We start from the raw sequence: 13986 nt of genomic DNA, 5'->3' as shown, positions 1-13986 counted from the left end.
CTCCTAGAATCTAAGCTACCATCATCTCACTCTTCATTTTGCAGTTGAGTCTATACCTTTTACAGACATTAAAAACTAGTGTCTTCATGCTTTTAAAGGTGGGAGGGATGCATTAGTTCCCCAAGTTAGGAAATGAGCGCTCAACACTCAGAATAACAGAGATTTCCAACGACTTCAAGATGACCATTTCTATATTATCTTTAACTTACAGACGGGTATGCTTTCTCTCAAGATGAAAATGGAATCGTCTCACAGTCTGAAGTGATTAGAGCGTATGATACCACAAAGCAGAGACCCGATGAGTGGTGACGGGGGGAGGGGTGAGAGGCCAGCTCTGACACATCTCGAAGGGGAGCTCCCAGGTCTTCACCAGAATCTGCTGACCAATTCCAGCCTGGTCCAAGGAGGGGAAATGGATCTGAACTCATCTCATTGACTGACATTCAGATTCATGTATATTATAGACATAAGCACTGTGCAACTACACTGTAACACCATCTCTTTCAGATTTTCTGAAGTATTTACTAAGTCTTTGTAAACAGAAATGGAAAATGACCTTGTATCTTGCCAGAGTGTTTTCTTAAACTGAGAATAGGTCAGCATTCTTATGCTGTTACTCTGGGGCTGCCACTAACTATCAGTGTCTTGGATATACCACAAAGCGACCGACCTTTACAAATCTCTAAAATGGTAGTAAGTTAAAGGGACTCCTTGATATCCATTTTAGATTTCAGAATATGCTGAGAAAAACCAGCCTTCTTAAGGAAGCAACTCACTGAGCAAAATTTCTAAACAAGACATTAATAATAATGTGTTTGTGTCAAAAATTGTCACTATAAATGTTTGCCAAAGAAGTTTAATAAATGTCTTTGTCATTCAGTAGTCATTTGCCCAGAAATTTAAGAGAAGGTTTACCTCTAGTTCTGCTGTAAGATCTGCATGCCTGACTTTACAAATTAAGAGTGATTTGCAAAAACGAGTATTTCAAGGCATTTGCTACTAAAATCTGTGATGTTGCACCTTTCGCCTTACAAATGCTTCTTTCTCGTTCGTCTTGTCTTATTTGTTCAAGTCGCAGTGCGCACGTGGTATGTGACTGTCTTTATGATACTGATTTTTAAAACTGTATTTATGTCTCCATCCTTTCTAATGAGGTTTCATTGTCATTTAGATTTTTCTAACAACCTGGCTTCTGCTGTAGACTGATGTCATTTTGTCTTCGAGTTTTCTCTTTTAAGAAAAATGCGCTTACATATTTATGTGAGATTCCCAATGCTTCTGTCCAGGTGTTTGGAATACCATGTTGGATAAATGCATGGGCCTTTGTAATGTCCGTAGACTCAGCTTGTGTCCTGTGTTTTGGTTTTCCCTATTACTGCCCACTCGAGATGCCTGCTGTCCTCAATGGCACGCCCAGTGTTATGGTGACTGCCCCGTACATAAGACTGAGAATGACTTCACAGTTCACTAGTCAAGCAGCTCCCAAAATTAGTCACACACTGCTAATTGGGACAAATAAGTAGTACCTTTTACCCATTTTAAACACATCTATTGTCCTCAAGCCTATAACTTTACAAAGAAAAGTAGATTTTTGTTAATATGCTTTAAAATGTGTGTTCAGCTTAATTATTTTCAGCATTTCCAAGACATCTGAAAAGGCCTATTTTGCCACCAACAATCAATGGTGAAGGGGCTGTTTAAAAACCACAACCAGTTTTCTACGCTATTTTTAACATAATGCTTTCATGTGGAAATAAAAAGAATTCTAGCTTTCAGATACACCTCAGAGATTGAAGCAAACTTTTTGCCTTGTATTCAAAAGCCTGTTTGCCTTTAAGTGGACTTACCAGCAAAATTGGTACAACTTCCTCTTAAAAAAAAATAAGTCGACTACAAGTGAGAAGACAGGAGATTTTCAAATCACTCCTTGAGTTTAATAATTCCCATCTTTTTCGTCCTTTTTCTCAATCTAGATTTAAAATTCAGCTATATATTATTTCCTTCTCTGTATTTTTAGCTATTTAGTTACCTGTATGCCTCCCACATTTTCTACACATAAGAGAGGTTATAACATACATAATTTGAACTTAAAGGGGACAAGGAGTTGACATACTTCACTCCCCAGACCCTTCCCATTTGGGGATCAGATTAAGAAAATCATAAATTCAAACATCTAACAAGACCACAGGCGTAAGGGTCTAAGATCATGTTCAAAATTCAGATTTCACAGTCTTTGTCTACTGAATGACTCTTCGGAGCAGCTTTTCTGGGCCTCCATGATGAGAGTTGAGGTCAAACCACAAAAAATGAAAAACAAAAATCAAGTACAACGAATAAGGATTTTTTAAAAAGGAGAAGAATGAGGTCCATCCCCCGGGAGGAACACTTCATAGCAGTTCCAGAAAAGGGCTGCTTCCATTTCCCCTCACCTCATAGGTGACATCCTTCCCCAAAACTTTAATATCAAAATGTGATGAGTGTCATAGAACTGAATTTTATGACTTAAAGGAAACGCTTTATTTTTATCCTGAAACATGGGTCGTTTCTGTGGAGCCCTTCAACATGAGTGCAAGACTCATGGTTAATCATGTGGAAGATCGTGATCTGAAACATGACTAATTTATGCCTTTTGGTCCCATGGATCTATTTTTGAATTATCAACATTAAGTCAGTCTCTTAGCTTCTTGGGTGGGAGTTGGGAGGAGGCAGCAGGGAGTGACCACCTTGGTACAACTTAAAAGATAACATTGCAATTGCAGTGACTTTGTAGTGTTAATTAGAGAAAAGCCCTCTGATTCTTTAACCTTGGGTGGGGGAAGTAACAGAGTTTTACCAGGATTAAAATAAACAGTTAAGGTGACTTTTCACATGTATTTTCTGAAATAAGGGACACTCTTCGATTGAAAAGTCCCTTGTTGGAACTCCGGCAAATGCTAACACCGTTGCTTTACAGTGTTTACAATTCGGAAAATACTACTTACTGCAGAAAATCCTCATTCATTTCCCCCTGAAAAGCTAGAGGTTGCTTCTTTAGTGTTAACTAGTACACAGTGATATTGAGCATGAACTTTCTAAATGTTTTACATACTCATATAAAAATATATTGGTATCTCCCACCCAGAAAGATGCTATATGGTAGAAATTATTAGCAGGAAAATGGTGTCTCTCAGGAATGTAGTAAATTTTAAATGACATATGTGCTGCCTACCCTCCCACACGCCACTCTGTCTGACGTGAGCCTGCTTCAGCAACGTGGCAAAGTTAATTGAAAGCTTTTTCTAATGAAGTCAGGTGAACGTGTATTCTATTCAGTCTTAGCCATTTCCATGAATTGTATGGTCATTGAATGGACTCAGCGATTCCTCTTAATTTCCAGGGGAAAAAATGAATTCAAGAAATCAACACTTATTCTGGTCATAACATTTTATATTTTAGTTTTGCAATTCTGCATTCTAAATATCCCGTATGAAAGTCACGTGATAGTTCTGCATTTTGTGCACGGTACAGCACTTGTAATCTGTCATTTAAATATTCTTTCAGGAAACGAATGCCATTCTGAAAGTGCTAGATTGCATATTCACAATTTTTTATTTCTAAAAATGTCATCGTTATTACAAAGCTAAATAATCATTGGTGTTTATTTTTGTGCAGTTTGCCCTTTGATGTTCCCTGGTTCTAAAACTTATATTACCAAATAAGTCTATAATTATGTACAAAATTCATTGAGAAAATTCCCACCCTATTCACATCATATGAACCAGACCTATGGAATTCTTTTTTGTAAATTATTTAATGTAACACCATGCAGTTCGGTGCCTAATAAATGCTTTTTAATGATCAGCATTTCTATAATGCCTCTTAAAGAGACCATAGTCTGATTTTTCTCACGTTAAAATAATTGAAGTCACTTGTGAAACTGTTTTACTTTGCTGCATTTTAATTAGCCTTCAACAGCTATTAAAATGGAATGTAAGTTAAATTTTGAAGGAAAGGAAATAAATGTTTTCCATTTTTCGTCTTGATTTATTTTCTATATGAGAGCAGCTGTGTTTTTGATAGGTTTATGGTTTGCATGAATTAATATGTAAAGTGGCCTAGGCCAGTGCATGGCTATTGCTGTAAATCTTGATGTTTATTTCTGCCTTATAAAAGTCTCTCATGGCCTACCTGGAATTTCATATTCAGTGGACAAATTAATTGGTCCTCCACACAACTTTTTTTTAATAAGTAAATTATTTTACAAACAAATTTGAACTAATTTAATTGAGACTTTTGTTTAGCTTGCCTCTAAGAACTTTTCTTAATAAAGCTCACAAAACTTCTCAGCAAATAAATCTCCCTTAAGTAGGAAAAAAAAAAAAAGCTAGATTTCATACTTGCTTACTTTGAATTAACAGCAACTTTCCATAGGTAAATCTGCTCTTGCAAAGATGTGAGCAGAATATTTAAAAGTATATATTTTTATGTTTCATGGTTCTAGACTAGAAGCCATAAATGCAGTAAATACTGTTTGTTGTTTGTCTTACTACTTCAAGCTTCATTTTTCACATTTTCAAGTTTATTAGGTTAAAAAAAGCAGCCTTGGAAGGCAGCTACTATGGAAAATTGCAGTTTGCATTAAAGATAAAATAGTATTTTCAACTCCATGAAAAACCATTCCTGCTGAAACTGCTGTAGAAATTGTGAAGCTGCATGAGTGGAGAGTATTGAATCTGTGATTATAGTAGTTTTCTCAGGTGTGTTTATCTCGATGTTCAATGCACTGTTTTATAAATAGTTATTAAAGTCGAGTAATATTCAATTCTATGCAGTGTTATGTGTCATTGGCCTTTTGTGAATGTGCATGTTTTAAACGGCAAATTTTAAACATTTTGTTCTCTGATTGTTGTTAAAAATGAAATAAACTTTACCATTACATAAAGAAAATTGTTCAAGATTTAATTGCTAGTTTTAGAAACTATATTGCTTTATAAAACCCTCAAATCTGCTCTAACTATAGTCTGAGAAGGTGTATCTGTTTAATAACAATATTAACGTTTTGTTTACAACCCCAGTGATATACAGAATATCCCTGCATTGTAATCCCATTCAACCCAACATAAAGTGGGGTATATTAGCTCTAGTTTTGTATGAGCTGGTAGTGTTGATAATTAAGTATCAAAAAAACAATTTTTAAAATAAAATTTTATTTTAATTTTGATTCTTCAGTCAGAAAAGCCTCCCAGGATTGTCCTCATTACAGATTTAAATCGGCCTCTAAGTCAACAGCTAATTCACGGCTCCTTCCTTTCACATAGCATGAATGTCTTCAGTTTTCTAAACCCACCGAAATTTTTTAAGTATATGAGAAAGTGGCCGCATTTAGCTAATAAAATTTGAAGGAAGTAAAACCAGAAGATACTAAAATTGCCACGTGAGACAAAAATACAGGAAACATTGGAAACGTGGACAAGAGCTTAATCAAAAATAACCATTGTTTGGTAAAAGGAACTGAAATGCAATTTGGAAAACTGCTAGAAAAGGATTAGTTCACAGGCAAGCGCTGGGCAAGCAATGTGAGCAGCCTCTGGTTTCATAAGAGCGAGGGGCAGTGTGTGCTTTGCTGTCTGGGGCCCGACTTCCTTTCCCACCGCCTTTCCAAGGGCAACGATTGAGTGTGGGTCCCCCCCCCCATGCAAAACCACAGCAAAACAGTGTTCAGAAAAGTTACCTGTGAATTATGTCAAATATTTTCACATTCAACTCCATCCCCCTTAAAATAAGCACTGTCATCTAATACCACCATAAGGAAACAGCAAACTTGAAATACATTCCCATAAATGCAATGCGTCATCCCCATTTAAAGTTTGTTTTTATGTGCTTATGGCATTTCAGACCTAAACCTTCCATTTCAGTAATACAGAGCCACTCATTTTAGTGAAGAAAGATCTTCCGAACCTGGATCATTTCACTAAAAAGCTAATAAAAATTGTTGGAAAATGAAATCTTTTTTACTGTTCAGTCTTTATTTCAAGTACAAACTATATAACCAGCAATTCAAATAAAAAATTCTCTGTCCGAATAATTTCATTAATAACTGTTTAATTGCAATTTTGAAAGTGTTATACATAAAAATATGGGACAGTTTGTTCCCTTAATAGTTAAGTAAGTAAATCCTTATTTTTCCTGAACATATCCTAAATAAGCTTTTTAGGTTATGCACAGGTAAACTGATCTGGACCCAGTGAAATGTATCATACTCCTAATTGTGATTGTATATATTTTCAGGAAACTTTTTGGTTATCTGGTTTTAGAGAGAAAATTTCCTATAGATTTAAGTCAATCTGGCAAATTCTCCACCATGAGGAATAGCTAAGAATAACATCAATGAAAAAGAAACAGGTGGGAAAATAAGAGGGAACACCTATGCATTTGGACAACTAAAAATACAATGTGTTGGGTTTGGAGTGAATAACCATTTTAAAGCAAATTTATTAAATACATTTTTCTAAAGCAGATGATAAAATAAATCCACAGGCCATGAGTGCAGGGTGGGAGGGTGCTCCGTCACAGTTAATAAGGAGAAGTTGGCCAGGTATCAAAGGAGCCCATGGATTACCAGGGACTAACTCTATCAAACCGTCGGGCCATTTTCTCTGTCCCCTGCACTCCAATCAGCGTTGGATCTGCCCTCCCACAGAACTCAGTCCTGCATTTATATGCTGGGATATTTCATCTGCTTTCTACTGTGTATCGTGGACTTACTACACAGCTCCCTACCCTCTAGATTGCAAGTGATTTGAGAGTGCTTCTGACTTCTGATTCGTCAAGACAACCCTCAGCAATAGGGTACCATCAACATCTTCATTTCACAAATGAGAAAACTGAGACACAGTGATGTAAAGTCAGTTGCCCAAAGTCACTCAGCTTATGGGAAACAGACCCAGGAAACTAACCCAGACACTCTGACTCCAAAATCCATCTAAATCACCCTCTGCTCTCTCAAGTGTCTCAGGTATAAAGGGAGAAATGTTTGTCCTCTAGTGTTTCTACTTGTGCTCTGTATTAGTCTATGTTCTTATAATGTAGCACCAATCCTATTGATGGTTACAATCCCCTCTATCTGCAGGGTATGTACCATATTACAGTCAATCACTCCTCCCCAAATAGATTTTCTGAAAAGTAGGTTGGATAATTTTTTCCTGAGAAAATTAGGCCTTCTAGGTACATGCCATAAAGTTAATGTAGAGTTTCAAAGCAGACTGCCTGGGTTCAGATCCTGGCTCTGTTATTGTTGACCTTGGGCACCGTGTTCAACCTTTCTGCTTTGCTTTCTTTAGCTGCAAAATAGGTGTGATAATAGTCCCGACTTATGGTTTGTGAAGATTAAGCGATACACGTCATACAGCACACACATGGTTCTTAATAAATGTTACCCATTATTTGCATAACTACTTTTCAAAATATGGAACTTCTGTTTTTCAGAGATCCTACAATGCATGGGACAGTCCACCCAACAAAGATTTGACGTCCAGGGGGCATGACTTTGAAATGTCCCTCCATTCCTTTCGGTGGAAAAACCGAATCCCATCGTACTGAAAGAGTGTTTTCCCCACTGCCTTAACATACACTGAATTTTCCAGATATGAAACAACTGTGCAAATCAAAAGAAGACCAAACTTTGCTTCATTTGGAAAAAACATCACATTAACAGCAGAGCGCCTCTGGGGTGTGAGTGTAGCAAACCTGTTCCCTTGCTGTTTGAATATGGTTATGCATACAGCTCCAGGACTGACGAGCTGCGGGACCTTGGGCTAGTTACTACACTCCTGCATGCCTCGGTTTCCAAATCTATAAAAATAGGAATTATAATACCTCCCTGTTGCATTGCTTACAGATAAAATGAGTTAGTACATGTAAATATTTAGAATAGTGTTTGGGTCATAAAAGCCCAGTAAAGATTAACTTTAAAATATCAAAGGAGCAGAATGTAACAAACATAAATAAAGCCAGCCTAATAACACAGGAGTGAGTTCCAGAACTTCTCACAAATGTTTATCCTTTCACATTCAGCCTTTACTCCCTCCCTCCCTCCTTCCCTCCTTCCTCCCTCCCTCCCTCCCGCTCTCCCTTCCTGCCTTCCCTTTATTCCTGGATTATTGGGGCTATCCTGGGATACCTGGAAGTCAGGCCACTGTTAATTGAAAGCAGGGGACTAGAAGTCAGAGCTCCTCTGCCATCAGAGTGGGCAAAGGCATAGTATCTTCCAACTTGTTTCCTCAACTAGAAAACAAAGGGCAAGGCCAGATGACTTTCCCTAGGTCAGACTTCCACCTCTAAGTAGCTGTATTTGACAAGAGCTGTTGAGGATGTCATATGATAGTATGAATTCATATAAACCTGGGTTTTCAAAGGACATCCGTAAGGGACAGGAGGCAACAAAACTGAAGGAGATGAGCCAGGTCGGGGAGACCGGGCAGGAGGCTGGCAAAGGGCAACTGTCCTCTCTGAAAAGGACCTCCTGACCCCCTGCCAGAGCAGGACCCTTGGTGCCGCACCTTTTCCTGCCACGAGAAGCCAAAACTCAGATTCTTATGAGAAATGTCCCAAGTTTTAAATCTATGCAAATAACACATCCGAGGGCTGAAGCCCACAGGCTGATACCTCCCTAAAAATTCACTTCCTTGGCTGCTTTCAGGAGTCCCGCTGCAGAAAATAGCTTTCTAACGTAATTCAAAATCAGTGTAGGATTTTTTTCATTTCAAGTTACGAAGTGTTAGGCAAAGACATTTCCTTTTATTGAATAGCAAAGAGTATCATTAAGACGATAAAATGAAGCACTTTGATCTAAACTTTCAAAGAGATTTCACGAAAACATAAAAGATTTTATTTATTCTAATCCAGCAGGATATATGCCCAAATATTTAGTCATCAGACATGGAATTCAGTGGCACGTAAGATACATAATATCAGATGATTATAGCCAAAGCTGGACTTTGAACTCCACACTTACTATTAACATAAAAAATTACAGTGCGACTACTAATTAGTACCGTCAATGTGGTAAATACATTAAATTACAAATCTTTACATTTGTACATAAGTCATTTTACAAATAAATGTTTTAAGAACCAACTGTCCAACTTTCATTTAAAAACTAAATGTTGCTGAACAAAAAGTCTGCAATAAATACTCCCTCGGGTGGGTGGGGGAAATGCTTTTACAAAAGATCTCTGTTACAATGAATATCTAAGTAAATATGTAAAATGTTAAACTTCTCACGTGGTTATTGAAATCTTGTATTCTCAAGACGCTCTTATATTTTAAACAAAATTTAGCTATTAATTTAAAATGTAACTGTTCCCATGATGCTAATATTATTCACAGTTAAGTTGCTCCCCAAATTATAAATAGGTTGTTCACTGTCCCCTCAGTTTACTTAGCAATTAATTTTTAAGTGAACCTTCAATAATTACAATCAGGTATATTTCTTGGTTTATTTATATATATATTTGTATTATCACTCACTACACAACTTATAATGAAAAAAGAACAACGTAGGCCTTTTCTAAGCAGGATAGCTGAGTTGTCCAATAAAACATCTTCAGCCAATTTGTAACTTTAAAGTCGGACTGCTGCCTATTTTGAATAAAAGTAACATAAATTGAAATGTAATAGTCACCATGTTTTCAAAGACAGAAAGCGATTCTCTAACAGCCATTCTGCGACTGGAGCCAGGAACCTCAAGATTAGAAGGTGCTGTATTTTCCTTGCACTTTTCTCCATGACATTGCTGGGTTCAAGGGAAATTTCCTCAGAAATCCTGGTGGCCGTGGCAGCAGCGTCCGTGGGTCTGCCGTTGCACTACGCGGTGGATCTGTAGCCATGCATGGCCTGTCAACTGGAACTGAAGTCTGGACAGCTCTTCCCAGGCAGTGGTGGTTCCTGCTGGAGTGGGTAAGCAAAGTACTGGGGTGACACCAGGAAACCGGACGGTTGGGTCAGGTGGATTGGGTGGCCTGTGGTATAAGGCGGGGGTGGTGAGGGCACCAGGCAGCCTGGCTCTGCCCTGGCAAAGGAGAACCTTCGGATGGAGCCCCCTGTGGAGCTGGAGCTGGTGGCTGTGCTGGACTGCCTGGAAGGTGCCCTGAGGTTCGTGGAGGTCAGGATCATGGGAAGGGTCTCCGTCTGATAGGTGCGGAGCGAGAAGCGGATTGGCTGCTGCGAGGGCTCCTTGGGTCTCAAGCAGGTGCAGCAATAAACAGCCACTAAAGAGCCCAGAACGATGAAGGCGATGAAGATGGAGCCAACGATCAGGAAGGGAACGTACACAGGCTCTAAAAGGCAAAAACAGGCACAGATGCTGGGACTAGAGTCTCCCAAACTCTGGGCTGCTTGGGGGTGGGAGGTGGGAGGTCCACATCACCACCCTTGTCAGCCCAGCTTCTCAGAGCCTGTGACTGGCAACGTCTGAAGTGCAAACTGTGATGATGGAATATTCTTGTTCCTAGCAGGGAGGAAGCAAACTGATACTGTAGACTCTGTTAGCAATTAGCCATCACACTGCACATCTGGAAGTCGGAACAGACTCTATCCTCCTGTTCACGCACTGGAGAGAGGGAAAGGATGAGTTTGGGGGGTTACTATAACACTGGTTTTCAATCTGGGTTTTAGTAGTTTTATCACGGTGGGGCTCTTAAGGGCTCTAAGGCTGAAAATCCTATCCAAGAATCTCCAATCTAAGCAAAGAGAGCTGGGCCTGTGAAATGAGACCCCCGGGAATGTACAAGACTACAGAAAGCACAGGATAAAGAAATCCAGAGTGGGCCCCAATTAACTGTGTCTCCTACTGCATCACAAGTTGTCACCTCTGGATACTTCTTTCCAGAAACAATTTGGGATGCCTCCTCCAGCTGCCATGCTTCTGCCTCCCGATTCCCACCCCAATTCTGGGAAGGTCAGGCCGAACCTTGGATAGATCGTGATGCAGTTCTTGGTGTTAGTGGCCCAGACTTTCCGGGAGAGCACCCGTCAGAGTTAACCCCAGTTTCCTTCTCTACATAAGGCAGACATAAAATTTCCTACCCCGGAGGCACCCCCGGGGCCATCCTCCAGGTGTGTCCCCTGCCTGATAGAGCCACACTTGGATGCAAACCTCTGGCTTAGAGGTAGATGACAGCAAGCCTGCACTGACAGGCCCTACTGTGTGCCTGGCTCTTTCGTATTTCTTGTCGGATTCACGGAGACCCGGTGAGGTGGGCGTGATACTCTCTGTTTTCCAGATGTGGAAGCACATTGGAGAGTTGTTGACTTTCCCAAAGACACCCAGGCAATGAGCGACAGGTAACTATCCACCCCGAGATCTGTGGGCTCCTGGGTGTAAGCTCACCCACTCTGGCCCATTTCCCAGCGCCCTGTGGAAGGCAAGTCTAAAGTGACGAACTACTTACTCAGCACCTTGCTAAGCATTCATGCACTCCTTTAATGCGCAACCTAACTCCTCTGAGAGCTATATGCCCATTTTAGAGTTGAGAAGAGGCCCAGAGAAGTTATGTAACTTGCCCAAGGTTACAAGCTGGCGAGCAAGAGAGCCACGGGTCCTGAGACTTCCTCAGATCCCACCCAGCCTTGGTGAGAGAGGAGACTGCCTCATCTGCTGCAGAGCTCGCCCGAGGAGGCCGGGATGGAGTCCCTGCTGGAGGCCGGGCACTCACGATTGCTCTGCAAAGAGCAACCGGGCCCCCCAGGGTGAGTGGAGTAAAGCCACGGAAAGAGTTTGTATTTTCCTAACAGGCCAGGCCGGCCTAGAGTTCTCTCCTTTCCACTGAACATCTTTTTCCCAGAAGCCTCTTCCCCAATCCTGCAGATTGGTATTTTGCCCTCCAAAGTTAAATTCCTTGGAAGTCTAATGGGGTTCTAAGGAAGGGCAGGCCCCCCTTTCCTCTGGGTTGTCAGTCTCAGGGGGACGGGGGCTCCAGCGCCATCAATTACCTCTCCAGCCTCTCCCCGTCTTTCCCAGGGACCGTCTTTTGCCGGCCTCAGACCTCCGCTCCGGAGTTCTGGGGTGTCGCGGCCCTTAGCTCCGCCCGCTCCTCCGGTTTCCCGGCCATAAAACCATCGCCTGTAGCTCTAAAGGGTTGCCCTGAAGTTCCGATTCAGGTGGAAAACTTTTTTCTTTTTTTTTTTTTTTAAGGTGTAAAATCCCTCTGCTGGGATCGTGATTTATTCCGCTCTGAAGTTAGTGGAAATTTGACCCGCGTTTTCCGATGTGAGAATAGGGGGCGGGGAAACCCCTGCGACCCCGGTTTCTAAATCTCCAGCTGGAGGACCTGGGCATTTCTGAAAAGCGTGACAATAGGGGGTGGGCCGGAGAGGGTAATTCGATGCAGAGAAATGAAAGGAAGTCGGGAGAATAGGGCAGCGGCTTAGAAACGCTACCAAAAGGCCACCAAAAAAAAGAGTGTCTGAAGTTCCTTACGCCCGTGAGGCTACAGATAAGCGCGCCCCAAGAGTTGCGTTCCCTGCGCCATGGCCACTTCTCAAAGCTCCCGGAGCGCCCAGGGCGCGCGCTGAGGCACCCTCATCGTCCTTTAAAACCCAAGTCCAGCCTTGCGCTGCCCCTACAGCCCTTGTCTGCAATGTCGCGAGCGCCCGAGGCTCCCGCTCTCTTCCCCGGGGTCACCGGATGCAAGCTCCGCGGTCCTCACTGTCCCTTGAAATTTTTCTCTTGGGCAGACCCGCGGAAACCGCTTGTGGCGGGAATCGGGACTGCAAAGGAATAGGGCCCGACCTGAAACGCGACCACCCACTCTTCCCTTGATCCTCCCACCTCTAGCCTCCCCTTTGCTCAGACCCGGGAAAGCCTGGCGCGCCTGTCCGCGCGCACACCGGCCGGCACACACGGCAGCCCGGGCGGCCGGGCGGGGTCTGCCCCCCGTGGGCCCGCACTCACGCGCCGTGATGCCGGGGTGCTCCAGCTCGCCGCGGTCATTGGTGCAGCCGCCCTGCTCCAGCCTGGCGTCGGCCGCGGCGCAGCAGTAGCGCAGCGCGCACGATCCGCAGCAGATGGTGGCGTCCAGCGTGTCGAAATCCTCCGGGCACTGGAAGCCCTCGTGGTAGTTGCCCTGCACGTCCACCCAGCCGTGGCAGTACTCTCCGGACTGCTGGGCGTCCGCCGGACCGCCGCGCAGCCAGCCCAAGAGGAGACAGAGCGCCAGCAGCGCCCCCATCGCCGCGGACGCGCTGGGCGGCCGAGAGGGGCACGCGGCTGGAGAGCGAAGGGCTGAGCCGGGGCTCCGGGCGCCCCGCGGTTCCGCCTTCCCCCGGGGCGCGGCCTGGGCAGCTGCCCCGGCGGCCAAGGCCACTCCCGCGAGGTTTAGCGGGGGCCAGAGAGAAGGAAGGGGCTGCACGGCGGGCTCCACAGGCCGGGGGTCGGCATGGTGCGCGGGGGCGAGTGGGCAAGGGCCAGCGGAAGGCGCCGGCCGAGGCTGAGGCTGGGGCTGCTGCAGCGGCCCTTTGCCCGGCTCATAACGCTCCCGGCGCGAGGGGCGCGCCCAGCCCTCGGCCACCTACCGCCCCACTCCTCAAAGGAGCCATCGCGCCCGGGTCTGGCAACTCCCGGGCCGCGCAGTACCCCGACTTGCGTCCGTTGCCGGGTCCAGAGCGGAGCCCGAAGGCAGGAGGATGGGAGATGCCCTCGTGCGGAGCCCCGGGACAGGCGGCCCCCCCTGCCCCCCGCCCCTGTCTGTCACGGGAGCTGGAGTCCGCCTGGCCGCGGCCAAGTACAAACGGCCTCCCGGTTGCTGACAGCTCTGCCTCCACGGCGTCCTTTAAAAAGGAAGAGGGAGGGGGAGAGAGCGAGGGTTAAGAAAGAGTCCGCCTCCGGGGCGCGCCGCCGGGGCTAATCACAGCGGGCGCGGCGCGACCGCCGGTCCTGTGCGCCCTCTGGTTCGCGCGCCCCCCTCCGCCTTTCCGGGCCACCCCCGCCCAGCACGCTCCCCCAGGACT

The 13986-nt window shown here is 44.0% G+C and overlaps 2 protein-coding genes across 5 annotated transcripts in view; one reads left to right on the top strand and one right to left on the bottom strand.

Annotated features, from left to right (window-relative positions):
* ATP8A1 (ATPase phospholipid transporting 8A1) overlaps positions 1–4875 on the top strand; it is a 238452-nt gene extending 233577 nt beyond the window's left edge. For all 4 annotated transcript variants that reach the window (XM_079920695.1, XM_079920696.1, XM_079920694.1 and 1 more), the window contains one exon: positions 212–4875. In XM_079920695.1, the coding sequence (XP_079776821.1) occupies positions 212–309 (98 nt within the window). In that variant the 3' untranslated portion in view covers positions 310–4875. The remainder of the gene's footprint in view (positions 1–211) is intronic.
* Positions 4876–9876: 5001 nt separating this feature from the next.
* Positions 9877–13273, bottom strand: SHISA3 (shisa family member 3; the record flags this gene model as incomplete). The annotated part of the gene is made up of 2 exons (XM_079920198.1): positions 12932–13273; positions 9877–10316 (listed from the first exon to the last, which is right to left on the bottom strand). The coding sequence occupies exons 1-2, from the start codon at positions 13206–13208 to the stop codon at positions 9877–9879; spliced, it is 717 nt and encodes a 238-aa protein (XP_079776324.1). The 5' UTR covers positions 13209–13273.
* Between the last annotated feature and the right edge of the window lie 713 nt (positions 13274–13986).

The sequence above is a fragment of the Stenella coeruleoalba genome (genome assembly GCF_951394435.1).
Source record: "Stenella coeruleoalba genome assembly, chromosome: 4".
NCBI classification, from domain to species: Eukaryota; Metazoa; Chordata; class Mammalia; order Artiodactyla; family Delphinidae; genus Stenella; species Stenella coeruleoalba.
Note: the sequence above shows the minus strand (reverse complement) of the source record. Positions and strands in the feature narration are given on the sequence as shown.